Source organism: Cetorhinus maximus, chromosome 22 (genome assembly GCF_964194155.1).
Source record: "Cetorhinus maximus chromosome 22, sCetMax3.hap1.1, whole genome shotgun sequence".
In the NCBI taxonomy this organism is placed as follows: Eukaryota; Metazoa; Chordata; class Chondrichthyes; order Lamniformes; family Cetorhinidae; genus Cetorhinus; species Cetorhinus maximus.
Genome location: NC_135900.1, coordinates 10,807,355 through 10,823,360, shown reverse-complemented (window position 1 = coordinate 10,823,360; position 16,006 = coordinate 10,807,355). Strand labels below are relative to the sequence as shown.

Below are 16,006 nucleotides of genomic sequence, written 5' to 3'. Positions count from 1 at the left end.
ACTGTCCAGGATATTGTGTGCTTTGCCTGGGTCTGTGGAAATCTATGTTGTTTTACTGTCTAACTGGGAGTTAGATTAATTAGGGGAGCTAGGAGTTATCATAGTAGTAATTTGTAGACCTATGTATGTGCTTAATCTTTTTTATTAATAAATGTTTAATTTAGTTTTGCAAAAAACCTCTAAGACTCAGTAGACTTATTACTACTGAATTCAAGGCAAATTGCAAAAACAGTTGCGGTGGCTCTTTCAAGTTTCCCTCTAGGATTTGAGCAGCTCAGCATTTAACATCTGCTGTGCCATAACAGGAGATTTCACTGGCTCGTCGGCCCCACCGCAGGGAAACCTGCTGTGGGGGGGGGTAGTGGGGCTGGAAAATTCTGGCCAAATGTTTCCGTTGGCAGCAACAGTAGCAATGCAAGTGGTATTCTTCACTAACCAGATGCTGCCGTCAAGCCAAAATGACGTTCAGCCTACTCCATACGTGAGTAATGTGGTATATGAATTTCAGTGCCGGTGCGATGCCTGATACGTAGGCTGTACATCCCAACAGCTGGCGGACTGTATCAAACAGCATGTCTCCTCAGCTGTTTGCAATAGGCAGAGTACCAATTGTACTCAGCTAGCCCCTGCTTGCGAAACTTGGAACATTAGGTATGATTCCACAATTGGACAGCACTTGCTGAACAATCCAGAATGTGCTAAGAATTGCATTAACAACCAATTTAAGATTATCAGTCAGGTTTGCAATGTGGCTTACTCACACATGCTAGAAGCTACATATATTCATATGCAGGAGCCTGTCCTATGCAGATAAAAGGAACATGCTCAGGAATTGCTCCTTTTAAGTGTCAGGGAGAATAGTTCTCAGGTGCATTCTCCATGGCAACATCTCGACCAATCAGAATTGACTTGCCAACCAATCAGCACTCTCTTCTCAGGCATTATAAATTGTTGCTCTCTTTGAAATTTGGTTTTCTTGCATTTGACCTGACGAGGGCAAGATGAAAAACATCGACAGCATGTCTCTTTTTTTCACCAATGTTTCAATATGGTTTCCTCCTGCTATTTCAATGTTTTTGTGCTAAATATAATTATCCAATAATCTGAGTTAGGCAAAGTTAATAATGTAGCCGAGTGGGAATTTAAAAAATGTTTGAATAATCAGACAAATTAAATTAAGTAACTTAAGAAATGTAGGTTGTACTTCATTTTAGAAAGATTTATAATCTCTAATTGCTTGTATAAAAAGAATGGTCTGATATCTCTCTCTGATTTTCACCTTATTTTTGTGCATTGCGATATTTAAAGTAAGCGAGTATAAAACTTGGTACGAAATGAACACAATTCTTCTTGCGTTAATACGTCCTTTAATTAAAAGAATGGGATCCACCTCTCTACACTATACTAATAAAATGGCTCTTTTACTGCATGGGGGAGGTGGTGGCATAGTGGCATTGTCACTGACTAGTATTCCAGAGACCCAGGGTAATGTTCTGGGGGCCTGGGTTCAAATCCCACCATGGCAGATCTGAATTCAATAAAAAACCTGGGCTTACAAGTCTCATGGTGACCATGAAACCATTGCCTTTTGTCATTAAAAACCCATCTGGTTCACTAATGTCTTTTAGGGAAGGAAATCTGCTGTCCTTACCTGGTCTGGCCTACATGTGACCCCCAGACCCACAGCAATGTGGTTGACTCATAAATTCATGCATTGCATCTGCGTGTCAGGGTTTACGTATTTATTTCTAATGAGGCAATTTCTTTTTGTGGGGTGGGGTGGTGGTGATCCTCAATCCTTAGTCCGAATTGCATTTTAATCTTGTAATTTGTTTTCATCCCAGGGCAACCTGTATGAATTTTTAAAGCTCACTGGCTGGACTGGCTCGAAAGTGCTTTATTTCGGGGATCACATTTACAGTGATCTAGCTGTAAGTGTAAACGTGCTACTGTTAAGTTGATTAAATGAAAGTAACTCTGCGTTATACAAAATATAGCGGTATTTATTTTGATGTGCATTTTAACTCCTTTGTCACATACTTCTGGGCTCAGATTACTTTTTGCCGGGGGGTGGGTAACGAGATGAGCGAAGAGAGACAGGAACACTTAATTGGTAGAATGGTCGGTGTTAAGCACGTTGAGATTGTGCCTCGCCCTCTTATGCGTTCTGTGCTCGCAAATGGTTTTATTCCCAAAATCAAATATTCTGAGTTCATTTGAAATGCTTATTAATCAGAGTTCTACTTTGCTGAAATTATTTTGTGTGCTCACATAAAGATTAAAGCACTTTCGGCTGTATTTGCGGTTACAAATGCAGTATAAGTCTTCTGCTCTACACCCACCCCCCACCCCCGAACAGAGGAAAGGCATCTTGTTTGTGCTTCTGTAACTATGACTTGGCTAAGCATAACTAACCGACGTCCTTTCTGTCACAAAAGGATCTGACCCTGAAGCATGGTTGGAGGACAGGTGCGATTATCCCAGAGCTACGATCAGAGATTAAAACCATGAATACAGAGCAGTACAGTCAGGTGGTTGTGTGGCTGCAGGGTCTCACTGGGCTACTTGAACGCATGCAGGTAAGGTTTTACAATGCTGAATTTATGAAGATCAGGTGATCAGTGGTGAAAAGCGGGGAGATGGTGGCATAGTGGTAATGCCACAGGACTAGTAACCCAGAGACCCAGGTTAATGCTCTGGGAACACAGGTTCAAATTCCACTATGGCAGATGGTGGAATTTGAATTCAGTTATTAAATCTGGACCATAATGGTGATCGTGACAAGTATCTTCAATTGTTGTAAAAACCCATCTGGTTCACTAATGTCCTTTAGGGAAGGAAATTGGCCTTCCTTACCTAGTCTAGCCTACATGTGACTCCAGATCCACAGCAATGTGGTTGACTCTTAAATACCCTCTACAACGGCCTAGCTAGACACTCATTGTAAGGGTAATTAGGGATGGGCAACAAATGCTACCAGCAATGCCCACATCCCATGAAAGAATAAATTTTTTTTAAAAAAAGGTAAGTGAGAGGCAGTAGCACGTTTGTGCTTGGATGTCTACACAATAGATTTTGGATTCAGTTTCACGTCTGTCATTCCCTCAGGCTGATGCAGGTGCAGCTTGGGGAGGTCAGGCCTGGTTGTCTGCTGATCTGAAATTAGGCCTCCAAGCTTGAATCCAATTGAATTGAAAATCAGTTTTGACAAAGAGTAGTGTATTGGCTAGTTCTACAATCTAGAATAATTCTGCATTATCAGTATTTTGTCCTTCAGATGACAGATGCATTTTGATTATGGTCAGTGTGAACTGACGACATTTTCAAGGAATTTTAATTGTGATGTTATCTAAATTGATGGATGCAAATTAATTGTGTGTCTCCTTCCACTGGCCTTTTGTGGCTGAGTGTGTTCAACATCATTAGAGGTCACTGGGTGAAATTCTCTTTGGCGCCGTGTTGAAATAGCCTTAGTGCTGGGCCCTTGTAAATAATGTTGCCTCTGTTAACTTCACAAAAATGGCATCCCATGCTTAACCTCCCCCAGTTTCTGAGATGGTAACACAGGGCAAAAGCATTTTTCGCTAAAAGGTGTGAGCACTAGTCTAATAGTTCATGCCATAAGATGCCATACCTACAGCCATCAGATTTTCTTCAACCTTTCACCAGTATAAGTTTTTCACCTTGAGTTAATGTGCAACTGTAGGATTATTGATAGAGGCTTGCTAGTTTCTGATCTCGTTTGTGATGTCTAAGAGATCACCTCGCTAGCCTTTTCACAAATGAAACTTAAAACTTGTCTCCATCACACGGGGGTGTGACGGTTGACCCCAGTGTTTAAACAGTTGTGATTTTGTTTTGCTAGCGCGCATTCACATACGCCTTCTTGACATTTGGTGAACTGGTGGCCTTTTTTATTTTTGATTGTTTTAGATTTATGAAGACGCAGAGTCCCGGATGGTGCTACAAGAATGGATCAAAGAGAGAAACGAGTTAAGGTGAGTGTGTAATAACCACCATACATGTGACTACGTACAGCCATCATTCACACTCTAGTTGAGGTGATTATAATACCGCCATGAACACCTTCATTTATGGCCCTCACTATTTACTTAACTGCATTTAAATCAGTTGGAAACCTTTTGTGAAAGAGATTAGATATAGAAATCTCAATGTTATAATATCATTCCCAATATTTTTTTCTTCTATCCTGCCCTGAAGATGATGCCAATTGCAGACAATGTGGATCCATGGGCATAGTCAGCCCTATGTGGCTACCTAAGTGGCCAATTGTGACATTCTTTTCATTCACAGGCTGTTGGCATCACTGGTAAGGCCAACATATATTGCCCATCCCTGATTGCCTCTGAGAAGGTGGTGGTGAGCGACCTACTTGAATACAGCCATTTCAGAGGGCAGTTAAGAGTCAACCACATTGCTGTGGCTCTGGAGTCACATACAGGCCGGATCAGCTAAGGACGGCAGATTTCCTTCCCTAAAAGACATTAGTGAACCAGATGGGTTTTTATGGCAGTCCAGTAGTTTTGTAGTCATCATTGCTGATACTAGCTCTTTAATTCCAGATTTTAAAAAAATTAATTGAATTTAAATCCCTCAGTTGCTTTGGTGGGATTTTTGGATCATTAGCCCTGTAACATAACCACTATGTTACCGTACCCCACGTGAGGCCATGTGAGAATGTCACCAGACTCTTTGGCTGTGAGGCAGCTCACAACTTAGTGTGATCCTTTCTTCATTCCTTCTCCTCACCAACTTGTGCTCTCGCGCTGTCACTCACTAGAAACCACGCCAGCCAGTTTGATTGTAGCAATGAAAGAAACGACCAGATGATCAATTTTAATGGTGTTGGCTGAGGGATAAATATTAGCCAGGCCTCTGAGGAGGTTGTCCTTGCTCTTCTTCGAAATAGTACCATGGTATCCTTCCTGTCCAACTGAAAGGGCAGTTGGGGCTTCAGTTTAATGCCTGATCTGAAAGACTGTGCAGCACTCTCAGTACTGACACTGGGAGCGTCAGCCTTGATCTGGTGCTCAAGCCTCTGGGGTGGAACTTGAACCTTCTTAATCGGGAGAGGTCGTAGTAGTATGAATAAGGAAGATTGGACCATGCATTTCCGATGGTGAAGGAAGCTTCTTTTACCATAGGTGGTGTCAGGTCAAAGGCATTTTCTATCCCACAGATGGGGCTTCCTGGTCGAGTTGTATTAAGAAATCCATTGATTTGTTTTCCGTATACTGATGACTCCTTTACTTTGATGTTTCAGGGAACTGACCAAGACCATCTTTAACCCACAGTTTGGCAGCATTTTCCGAACCCATCATAACCCCACCTATTTCTCGCGACGCCTCTCGCGCTTTGCCGATATTTACATGGCGACCCTGAGCTGCATCTTGAACTACAATCTGCACAACACGTTCTACCCTCGGAGGACGCCGCTGCAGCACGAAGCCTTGCTCTGGTCAGATCAGATCTGTGGCAGCCCATCCAAATACTCCTACGTCGAAGGGCAGTCTCAGATTAAATGAAAACGCTGAAGCGTTTTTAACCGATTCAAATTCATCGGGCCAACAAAAACAGTTCAGAACTTTTTTTTGCTTTAATCGTTTTGTAAGTCTTTTATTGTATCTGGGCTTTCAGTGGCTGTTGTGGCTAGCTACGGTTGAACATTGCTAGAGCGCATGATCAGCTAAGTTTTTCTGTCTTCTTCCACTGTAAGGGTGGAAAGTTGCCACCAAAATTTAATTTCCCGTTGAGCAACGCGAGGTTCTCTGTGGTCTGGGCTGCTTGGGTAATGGGTTGGTTTGTCCCATTGCCCTGGTCTATGTATTTGCATGTCCTCCTGGTGGGAATGAAAGTGCTCACAGCCCTTAACCTTTGTTGGGCTGAGTCACAGGCAGAGGCTGTCTGATAAATCATCTTTTCAAAAGAGAGGGATTTGAAAGCGAAAGTGTCCTGGGCTCACTTGACCCAGAACAGAGATCCCCTCCCACTGTGCTGGACTTACTCATAGAACAGGGTCGTCCGTGTTAGTGTGGAGAATTGAGGTTGCTTAATATGTACAGATAGCAGGTGTGCTTTGGTGGAGAACTAATTATATAAACACAGTGTATATAGAGACTGACTTGAAGACAGTTCACACACAACATCCACTTTCAATATTGACTCTAAAGTGTGCTAGTCACTTGAGCAAGTGCAATGTTGGCAAATCCCTCATAACGACATCTTAGCCAACTTCTAGTTAGACAGCACCGGTAGAGTCATTCCTGTTTACGTAAATGTAAGTTTTGTATGACATTGTTGGCTAGATTTGTTGCATAAGTCATAGGCTTTTTTATATGTACATAGGGGGATGGTGGTCTAGTGGTAATATCACTGACTAGTAATTCAGAGACCCAGGCTAATGCTCTGAGGACATCATGGTAGATGGTGGAATTTAAATTCAGATTAATAATCTGAAATTGAAAGCGAGTCTCAGTTTCTTGGTTGCCATTACTATCATCGATTGTTATTAAAAATCCGTCTGGTTCACTCATGCCCTTTAGGGAAGGTAATCTGCCGTCCTTACCCGGTCTGGCCTACATGTGACTCCAGATCCACAGCAATGTGGTTGTCTCTTAAATGTCCTCTGAAGGTCACTCAGTCATGGGTAATTAGGGATGGGCAATAAATACTGATCTTGCCAGCGATGCCCACATCCCATGCAAGAATAAAGAAAAAAAACAATGCTCTTTAAGTTCCTGAAGCAAATGCATAAAAGAACAATTGGCATCCAAGACGATAGACTGAACACTATCGGGAAAGTTGATTGAAAACATAATCCAAGTGAGGAGGGAAGTCGTAAGGTGAAGATGGTTGGGGAGGGGAGGATCCAGACATTAAAAGCTGTGCCACTAAGGGAGGCTTGCTGGGGGGGTGACGGGATACACGGTAAGTTAGAGTCAGAGCATGAGCTGAGATGGAGGACTGGCATAAAACCCATTAACAAAATGGCATGAGTCAGTGTGAGGCTTTGCGTTTGGTCATTCTGTGGCCTGACTGTTGGGAAATATCCCACAGATTTTCTATCATGGCTCCTTATTCAGTATAAAGTGTGTAAACCGCCATTTGGCATGAGCGTGCTTGAATCCTACTTGCCTTTTTTTCTACATAACCTCAAACAATTTTTCTCTCAGTTGAATTTGTTTCTCTTTGAGAAGTCCAGCATATCAAACGGAACGTTAAAACAAATTGGTCAACACTTAATAGTTAGCTTGTTACTATTCAATGCAAAGTGTATTATCCCTTATGTGCCAAGCTTTATGACGCGCGCAGTATTCCTTCAGAAATGCACTTGAGTTCACTGGTCATGTTACGTTACAAAATTTTTTGTTTACAGTGTTACTCATCTGAAGTAAATTTTAAAATATAACAGTAGCATTAATATCTATCTTCCGAAGAAACGCTTTGAGGAATAGCAGATGTAAACCTCCAGACCTAAAATCTGACTGATTGCAATTCCATGGAATTGTTCAGCACAAGGAGGAGGCCATTTGGCTTACTGTACAGCTCTTTGAACAAATTAGGCCCACTCCCTGGCTCTTTGAGGGAAATTTTACATTTTTCAAGTATATTTTGTGAATGTACTTTCCAAGTACATTTTGCCTTTTCAAGTATATATCCAATTCCCTTTTTAATGTCACTCGTGAGTCTTCTGCCATCACCCTTCCCAAACAGTGCATTCCAAACCATAACAATTTGTGGCATATTTTAAAACAAAAACTCCTCATCTCCCCTCTGGCTTTTTTTTGCCAATTATCTTAGATCCGTGTCCTCCAATTTGTGAGCTTCCTGTCAGAGGAACTTTATCAAAAACCCTAATCATTTTGACCACCTCCTATTAAACCTCTTCTTAACCTCCTCTGCCCTAGGGAGAGCATTTCCAGCTTCTCCAGTCTCACCACGTGACTAAACACCCCACCTTGTGTCGAAAATAAATTATCAGCCGTTCGCCCACACGTACATCTTCTCCCCAACCAGTGGGATATCGCTGTTCCTCCTTCAGCCAGACTTGTGTTGTCTTGTGTGTTGAATTAGTGATGGTTTTGTCCCTCCGGCGTTTCACCCTCCGGGAACTGGGCTGAGGGAAGGGACTTCCGTTCTAATGGTTCAGGCTGGACCTGAACCGGAGTGCCAAAGGGTTTGAACCAATTCTATCGACATGTCTTTTGGTACTGCAGTAAATGCTTTAGCAGTGTTAAAGCCTTCCGTGCCCAGTGGGCATTGCAGGGACTGGAGCGTATAGTCGATAGGAGAAATAATCTTCTTTAATTTGGCACATTTTCTTTGTTTCTCGTGATTTTGGATGTTTGTGGTTGGCTTCCGTCTGAAACTTTTGATCGTTTACTTTGTTTGATACTGGGTTGGTTCAATTATAAAAAAAGAAGTGTTTATAGATGAGTTGGGGTGGGGGTGAGGTGAGTGGGGGGGTGGGTGGGTTTCTAAATGCCCTATGCCTCCAATGGGACCTTCCATTCAGCAGGCAGTCTTCATCCGTTAATGTCACTGGACGGAGAGCTGCACGCGGTAAGCTTCTATTTTATAATGAACTGCATGTATGTCCTTCGAAAACCCCACCGGTGATTTTGAACTGTATCACTACTGCAGTTTGGGGAGTTCAGGGAAATTTAATCTTGCGTATATACTACAGATTTGAAATCTTCCCACAAAACTCTAACCTAATTCCCAATTGAAATGAAAATCCATTTTGATAATGAGTGGTCTTAAGTGATGGTTCTATAATCTAGTGAATGGAATAATTGGATATGTTTAATTTTCAGCTCCTCGTGTGCGTTCTGATCAAGATGATCTTGGCTTGACATTTTGAAGGAACTCTAATTGTGCTGTTTTCTAAATTGTAGGATGAAAATCAAATTATTCAATACTAAAACGATTTGACATTTTTGATCGTGTCTCTATTTTTGTAATTGTATAGGTGTGCTTTATGAAAAAAGTTATATAATTTGAGACGATCACAGCTACTGTCTTTGTAATTCATACTGAGGTACAAATTATTTCAATTACTAAAGAGACTTAGAATTCCTGTTCAGAATTTAAGCAGAAGTTATGCAATGAAATGTAAGAAGCTACACTTAGTATTTTTTGTTTATATTTTTAAACGCCATGCAAATCAGTTATGCTTCTCTGCATCAAAGGGTTAATTGCAGATAATTAAAAGACCTGTTTTATTCCTTTTTCAAAATGCTTCTCTGCAATTTTCATGGCAGTAAAAGGTTGCACTATTTCAAATACATGAGAACAAGTGTAGTTTCAATGCGCTCCTGACATTGCTGTAGAAAGGAGTTCTGTAAACCATGAAGCCCAATTGTTTGTAGTTTGGTGTCTGTCCTAATAATGTAAGTTGTTACAATATATTTGAAGTGTATTTTTTCTGTATGCTGTGTCAGTAATAAAGGAAATGCATGAGGACCAGAACAATGGAGAGGATTTCAGTACCTTGTTTTTTTAAAATCAGCTTTACCACATTTATTAGTGGTTGGTAAAATGCTGCTTGCAGAATCTTTCAGGTTTGCAAGGTCCAATTGGAAACGACCTTCAAAAGATGCATTTAGGAAAGAAGCGAATTATTATTTTATTGCCTGTTGCCTTCTCGTGAATTAACTGGAATTTGTATTCCATCCAGCATCCTCACTACAGCTGCCTGCTTCAATATGGAAAGGGAGTTACTATTTTTTCCCTGCGCCAGTCTCCCTTCACTAGAACATCCTGAGCGCACTTTTTCCCCCGTCCCCCTGAACAAATTGACAGACAATGCTTAAGAGAAAGGCCTTTTCACTAACGTTCCCCCTACAAATTCAAACCTCCAGCAGATTATGGCGTGGCCAGCTTTGGATGGGATTCCTAAGAGCAAGCTCCAGATGGTCCACGCCTGGTTTAGAGTGGGGTGGAGGCAGGGGTTGCCAACAATGCTTGGATGCCTTTCTGGAGGTTTCATCACATGATCTCACACTCCTGCTATCGGCCACCTAACATGTCAATCTCCCAGCACAACCCTCTCCTGCAACAATTGGAAAATGAGCAGGTTCTTTGTTACCGAATTGCACAATTCTTGGCTTGTCAGTTCAACAATCTTTTTTCTGTCTGCAATATTTTAAGCATTCTAATAAACAGGTTCAAAGCAAATGAACAAAAAAATAACTATTTATTGCCCCTATGATGTTTCTGATTGTTTGCTCAAAGCAATGCCTGGATGTAGTAATTATAAGTAAAACCTTTCATACTCTTAAGGGGATCATGTGAATGTACAGGTGAATCAGCCCTAAGCGCGGGTAAGCTTAGGGGCAGAGTTTTCTAGCCTTGGTTTCGGTACAAGCATGTAGCTTCATCAGGAGCTCTAAATAAAGTTTATTGTCTCTAACAAGAAGCCTGCCCTGCGCTCCAAGTTTATTACAATTGGCAATGAGGATAAATAGCTAGGTTGCTGCACCTCGCCTCGCGAATGTGAGTATTTCCATTTTTAAAAGGAAAGTATCTTCACCAGTCATACCACTCTTCAGCAGAATTAACCCGTATGACTCGTCCATCGAAGATTGGAGTCAGTACATAGAGTGCCTAGGTTTCTACTTTGTGGTGAATGAAATGACAATGGAGGAGAAACAGAAGGCAATTCTCCTGAGTGTCTGCGGGAGCAAAACTTGTAACCTAATCCGTAGTCTGATGGCCCCGAACCCACCAAATTCCAGATCCTTCAACGAGCTAGTGGACCTCGTGAAGGCACATTTTCGGCCTAAACTATCAGTGATCATGCAAAGATTCAAGTTCAACTCCAGAGTAAGGGTGAGTCGATTGCAACATACATCACTAAGTTAAAATAGTTAATGGAGCACTGTGACTTCGGAGATATTCTGAACGACGTGGCGAGATTGTTTGGTTTGCAGCATGCATGACAACGTCATTCAGCACTGTTTACTCGTAGAAGTATAGATCTGAAGCACGCCATGGAGATAGTGCTAGCAATGGAGAGTGCTGAGAGAGACTCGCAGGCTTTGCAGAGTGTGCAACATGGCGCTGTTCTTCAGTTAGGGCAGGAACCTGTTGCTGGGGGTGGCGCGAAAACCAGGGAGACTACTTGAAGTGACAGTCCCTACCGCTAGAAAAACAAAAAGAAATACTGGAAGCAGTTTTTCACCAGTAATTCAGAAATTTGTATTACCGATGTGGGGTAATCATGTACCGGAAACCTGCAGATTTAAAGAGGCAGAATGCCACTACTGTCACACAAAGGGGCATGTTATAAAATAATGCAGGGCGAGATCAAGATAGCCATTCGGACAGCAGATCAACTTGAATGATGTGCACAATATAAATGAACCAAAAACTGCTGATACTGATATCCATTCCCCATATAATCTTAAGGCCAGGAAAACTGAACCAATCACCGTTATCCTTCAAGTAAATGGGAAGCCTCTGTGGTGGCCTAGGCAACTGCAGGGAGCCCATTTGGTGCTGGAAGGGTTAATGAGAAGTTGAATTGTATGCCTAGGCCTAAGAGAAAAATACTACAGCCTTGAGAACAATACCATCTTGTCTGACCACAGTTGTAGGATGAGCCCTGAGACGTTCCATTTTGTTCTTTCCCAGGCTGAATGTAATCAGGGTTGTGATAAGCAACTGTGTAACCAGAACATCTGTTGTGAGGGAAATGGAAATTTACTGGCACGTGGATTGGTCAGTTAACTTATGCAAAGAAGCGGATAGGTTTGTGCAAAATTTACTGATTGGCTGTAAAAATGCTTTTAACAAGTCTGCGTATATTCTGCTACGAGACGGTACAGTAGCTCTCATTGTATTGTCTCCCTTGTGCACAAGTAATAAATGGGGTTTCTACGTATGAAATGATGCCTTGGTGTGATTAATCTCCGACACCTCTAGTCATGGAGGTTGACACAGGAGCATCAACCACAGTGGTGGGAGGAAAACATCTTTAAACACCTTAGAGAAGGTACCCAGCCATTGAGCTTGGAGCAAACCACGGCTCAGCTAAAAATGTATACTGGAGAGGCAATACAGGCGAAAGGCATCACCTCTGTACCTGTATCCTACAGGCAACAGGCAGCCCAGCTGCCAATAATTGTTGTAACAGGTGAAGAGCCTAGCCTTCTGGGCTGTGATTGGTTGAAATAAATTAAACTCAACTGGTCAGAAATTTTTCAGGTCAGAACAGGAGGAATTCCTGAGTTGTTAAAAAGGTACGACAGGGTATTCTGAGATGAGTTGGAAAAAATAAGAGGCCTGCAGGCTAAAATATACGTGGATTCTGAAGCAACACCCCAGTTTTTTTTTTTAAGGCCAGACCTGTGCCTTACACCCTAAAGGAGAAGGTGGATGCAGAATTGTGCCGCTTAGAGAAGTTTGAAATAACCCAGCCAGTCCAGCCTTTGGAATAGGCAGTGCCCATAGTCCCTGTGATGAAACCAGATTTAAACCATTCACGTCAGCGGAGGTTACAAATTAACTGTGAAAAAGGCTGTGAAATTAGACAAATATCCAATTCCAAGGATTCAAGATCTATACGCTAAACTTGCAGGAGGAAGATCCTACACTAAACTGGACTTAAGCCATGCATACCAACAGCTAGAGCTAGACAACACATCTATAGGGTACGTCACCATAAACAAACACAAGGGCCTGTACCAATATACATGTCTACCCTTTGGTGTGTCATCTGCCTGTGTGATTTTCCAAAGAACCATGGGAAGCCTACTACAAGGGCCTCCCTGAGCTATAGTGTACCTAGATAACATCCTGATCACAGAATCAATGGAAGCAGAACATTTGGCCAAACTAGAAGAGGTTCTGAAGAGATTTTTGGAGGCTAGCATATGTTTGGGGAAAAAAAAGTGCAGTTTCAAGTGACTGAAGTCACATATATTTGAGTCATTGAGTGGATGCCCAAGGGTTGCATCCAGTAGAGGAGAAAGTCAGAGCAATCAAGGAAGCACCCTCTCCTACCAACGTCATGGAGCTCAAGTCCTTTTTAGGGGTGCTTCTTGCCTAATTTGTCTATAGCATTACACCCTTTACACTTATAATTGAAGAATTACAGATGGTCCTGGAAGGCACAGCAAGAGGAAACCTTCATAAAAGTCAGGAAGCGTTTACACTCGTCATGTCTGCTAGTACACTATGACCTTGTCAAAGAAATTAATCCTCACTTATGATGCATCTGCCTATGGAGTGGGAGCAGTATTGTCTCACAAGACGGAGGATGGATCTGAAAGGCCAATAGGATATGTCTCCAGAACCACCCCCCCACTGCAGCCGAGAAGGGTTATTCACAAATTGGAAAAGAAGGCTTATCTGTCATATTTGGAGTAAAGAAGCTCCATCAATATTTGCATAGTTGGCATTTCACCATAGTGTCAGATCAGAACCATTGGGTTTATTTAGTGAAGATAAAGCAACCTGACTGATAGAACCTGCTAGAATTCAAAGATGCGCTTTAACTTTGTCGGCATATGAGTACACTTTTATGCACTGTCCGGGCGTGCATATAGCAAATGCAAATGCCCTCAGTCTTCCTTTGCCAGAGAGCATTACACATTCTCCAGTACCTCAAGAAGTTGTACTTGCTTTTAATTTCCTGGACTCCTCACTGGTCTGTGTGAAGCAGATAAATAATTGGCCAAACTGGGATCCAATTTTATCAAGAGTCTGAGAACAGGTATTGCAAGGATGGTCAAATGTCCAAGACCCTGAAGAGTTAAAACCATTCTATGTTCGTAAATCTGAACTAAGTTGTCAGAATGGTATCTTGTTGTGGGGAGCAAGGAAGAGAACCACTATTAACAGAGCTTCATAGTGCGCATCCAGACATTTCGAAAATGAAGATGCTCATGCAAAGTTACACCTGGTGGCCAGTTATCCACAGTGAGATGGAAAAAATGGTTAAACACTGTCTCCAGTGTCAGCAACAGCAGAAGTTGCCTGTTTCAGCTCCACTGCGTCTGTGGAAGTGGCCTGGTTGACCCTGGGTTAGACTACATACAGACTATGTAAGGTCCATTTTTAGGTACCATATTTTTAGTGATCATTGCATATTCAAAGTGGATGGATGTGTATGAAGTGAGATCACCTACATTGTGCGCCAATGTTTTAGTGTACATGGCCTACCAGAAGTTATTGTGTCAGATAATGGTGCTGCTTTCACTAGTATGGAATTCCAGAGATTCATGAACCTAAATGGGATTAAACATGTCAGAAGAGACTGTTATCATCCTTCATCCAATGGGTTAGCAGAAAGAGCAGTACAAACCTTTAAAACAGACATGAAGAAACTATCCCAGGGAATGTTCGAAACACAAATTTCAAGATTTTTCAACTATTATATGACTCCTCATATAACTACAGGTTCAACATCGTCTGAATTGCTAATGAAATGTCGCCTTCGTACAAGATTGAGTCTAGTATTTCCTAACTTAGAGGAAAAACCAGAGTAGTAAGAAAGTGAATCATGATGTTCACAGTAAAGTTCGAGAATTTACTGTGGGAGAGACGGTTTTTGTGTGAAATTTTGCAACTGGACAGAGATGAGTTCCTGGTACAATCGAATCTGAAACAGGACCTGTATTTTATCAAGTAGAAGTGGAAAACAGGACTGTTAGGAAACAGGTAGATCATCTCAGAGAGAGAGACTCCAAAAACCTGCTACTCCGCCTGTAATTGAAGTCGAACCTTTGATCCCTGAGGCGCCAGATTGACAAAGAATAGACATACCTGATGTCTCTGTTGAAGTAAATAATTCTGAACTGACATTGTCTAAGGATGTCCCTGATGCTGGAGATCCTGTCGAGTTGATCCAATGGAAGAATCTCAAGTCGTAGAGTTGTCGCTCTACCCGAATCAGAAAACCACCTCAAAGACTAAATCTATAATTGCATGAACTGTCTATATTTGTATATGTAATGGGTTAAGATATTTTTTGTAAATAAGAGAGGTAAAGCAAAATTAAAGGGGGAGGAATGTGGTAATGTTAAGTAAAACCTTTCATATTGTTATGGGGATCTTGTAACTGTACAGATGAATCAGCCCTAAGGGTGGGTAATCTTAGGGGTGGACTTTTCTAGCCTTGGTTCAAACATGTAGCTTCAACAGGAGCTCTGTAAATAAAGTTTACTGTTTCCAACAAGAAATCTGTCCGGTACCCCCAAGTTTATTACACTGGGAGATTAGTGTTTAATTCCAGAAGGGCAGTCCTAGAGGATTTTCAACACTAGATGTTCTTCGTGTCTTTCTAACATGTTTCTATTTCTAAACAGAAGGAAAACAGATGTCCTTATTTAAAGATGCATCTGAGGCCTTTAATCCAAATTCAAAACAATTAGCCAAATATATCCTTAGACAATGTTTTCCAAAGGTTTCTTATCAGCATGAGCTTTAGGACATTTTTCGTTTGAATACCTCCACTTTAATAGATTACAATAGTCAGCTAAATATCACAATCTTATATCGCTATTCTGTTAATTTGGTCGTTTTTCAAAGAAGACTATAATGTCTGTAAAATATAGATTTAATTTTCATCAACCCATCCTTCGATGGCTAACCAAAGATGCTGTCTGGCCCTATAGGTCCCATTGTTCATTCAAGATAGATCACAATGCTGCACTCAAGAGAGCTTGCAATGACCGCCAAATCTTTAGTGTTCAAAATTTCTTTGGTAATGATGTACACACAGAATGTTGACAGTGTTGCTATTTCTCATGCTCATTATTTGTTGCCAGGCGATGTTCATCCTGTAGAAAATTAAACAGGTGATTACTGTAAATAAACGATCAACTGTAGCCCTAGCTCCCCGTGTGGCCTTTAGCTTTGCTCATACCCGGACTCTAATAGGTATCAGCCATGGCTCAATGGGTAGCACTCTTGCATTGTGTGTCAGAAAGTCAATTAGGTTTGAGTTCCACCCATAATCTAGGCGGACACATCTTTG

The 16,006-nt window shown here is 41.6% G+C and overlaps 2 protein-coding genes across 2 annotated transcripts in view; one reads left to right on the top strand and one right to left on the bottom strand.

The window, feature by feature from the left end:
* Positions 1–9,497, top strand: part of nt5dc3 (5'-nucleotidase domain containing 3) — a 35,059-nt gene extending 25,562 nt beyond the window's left edge. The window contains exons 11-14 of the mRNA XM_078567773.1: positions 1,845–1,931; positions 2,439–2,579; positions 3,934–3,998; positions 5,285–9,497. Coding sequence (XP_078423899.1) covers positions 1,845–1,931; positions 2,439–2,579; positions 3,934–3,998; positions 5,285–5,546 — 555 coding nt within the window. The 3' untranslated portion in view covers positions 5,547–9,497. The remainder of the gene's footprint in view (positions 1–1,844; positions 1,932–2,438; positions 2,580–3,933; positions 3,999–5,284) is intronic.
* Positions 9,498–15,352: 5,855 nt separating this feature from the next.
* Positions 15,353–16,006, bottom strand: part of stab2 (stabilin 2) — a 173,861-nt gene continuing 173,207 nt past the window's right edge. The window contains exon 68 of the mRNA XM_078567771.1: positions 15,353–15,809. Within this exon, the coding sequence (XP_078423897.1) occupies positions 15,768–15,809 (42 nt within the window). The 3' untranslated portion in view covers positions 15,353–15,767. The remainder of the gene's footprint in view (positions 15,810–16,006) is intronic.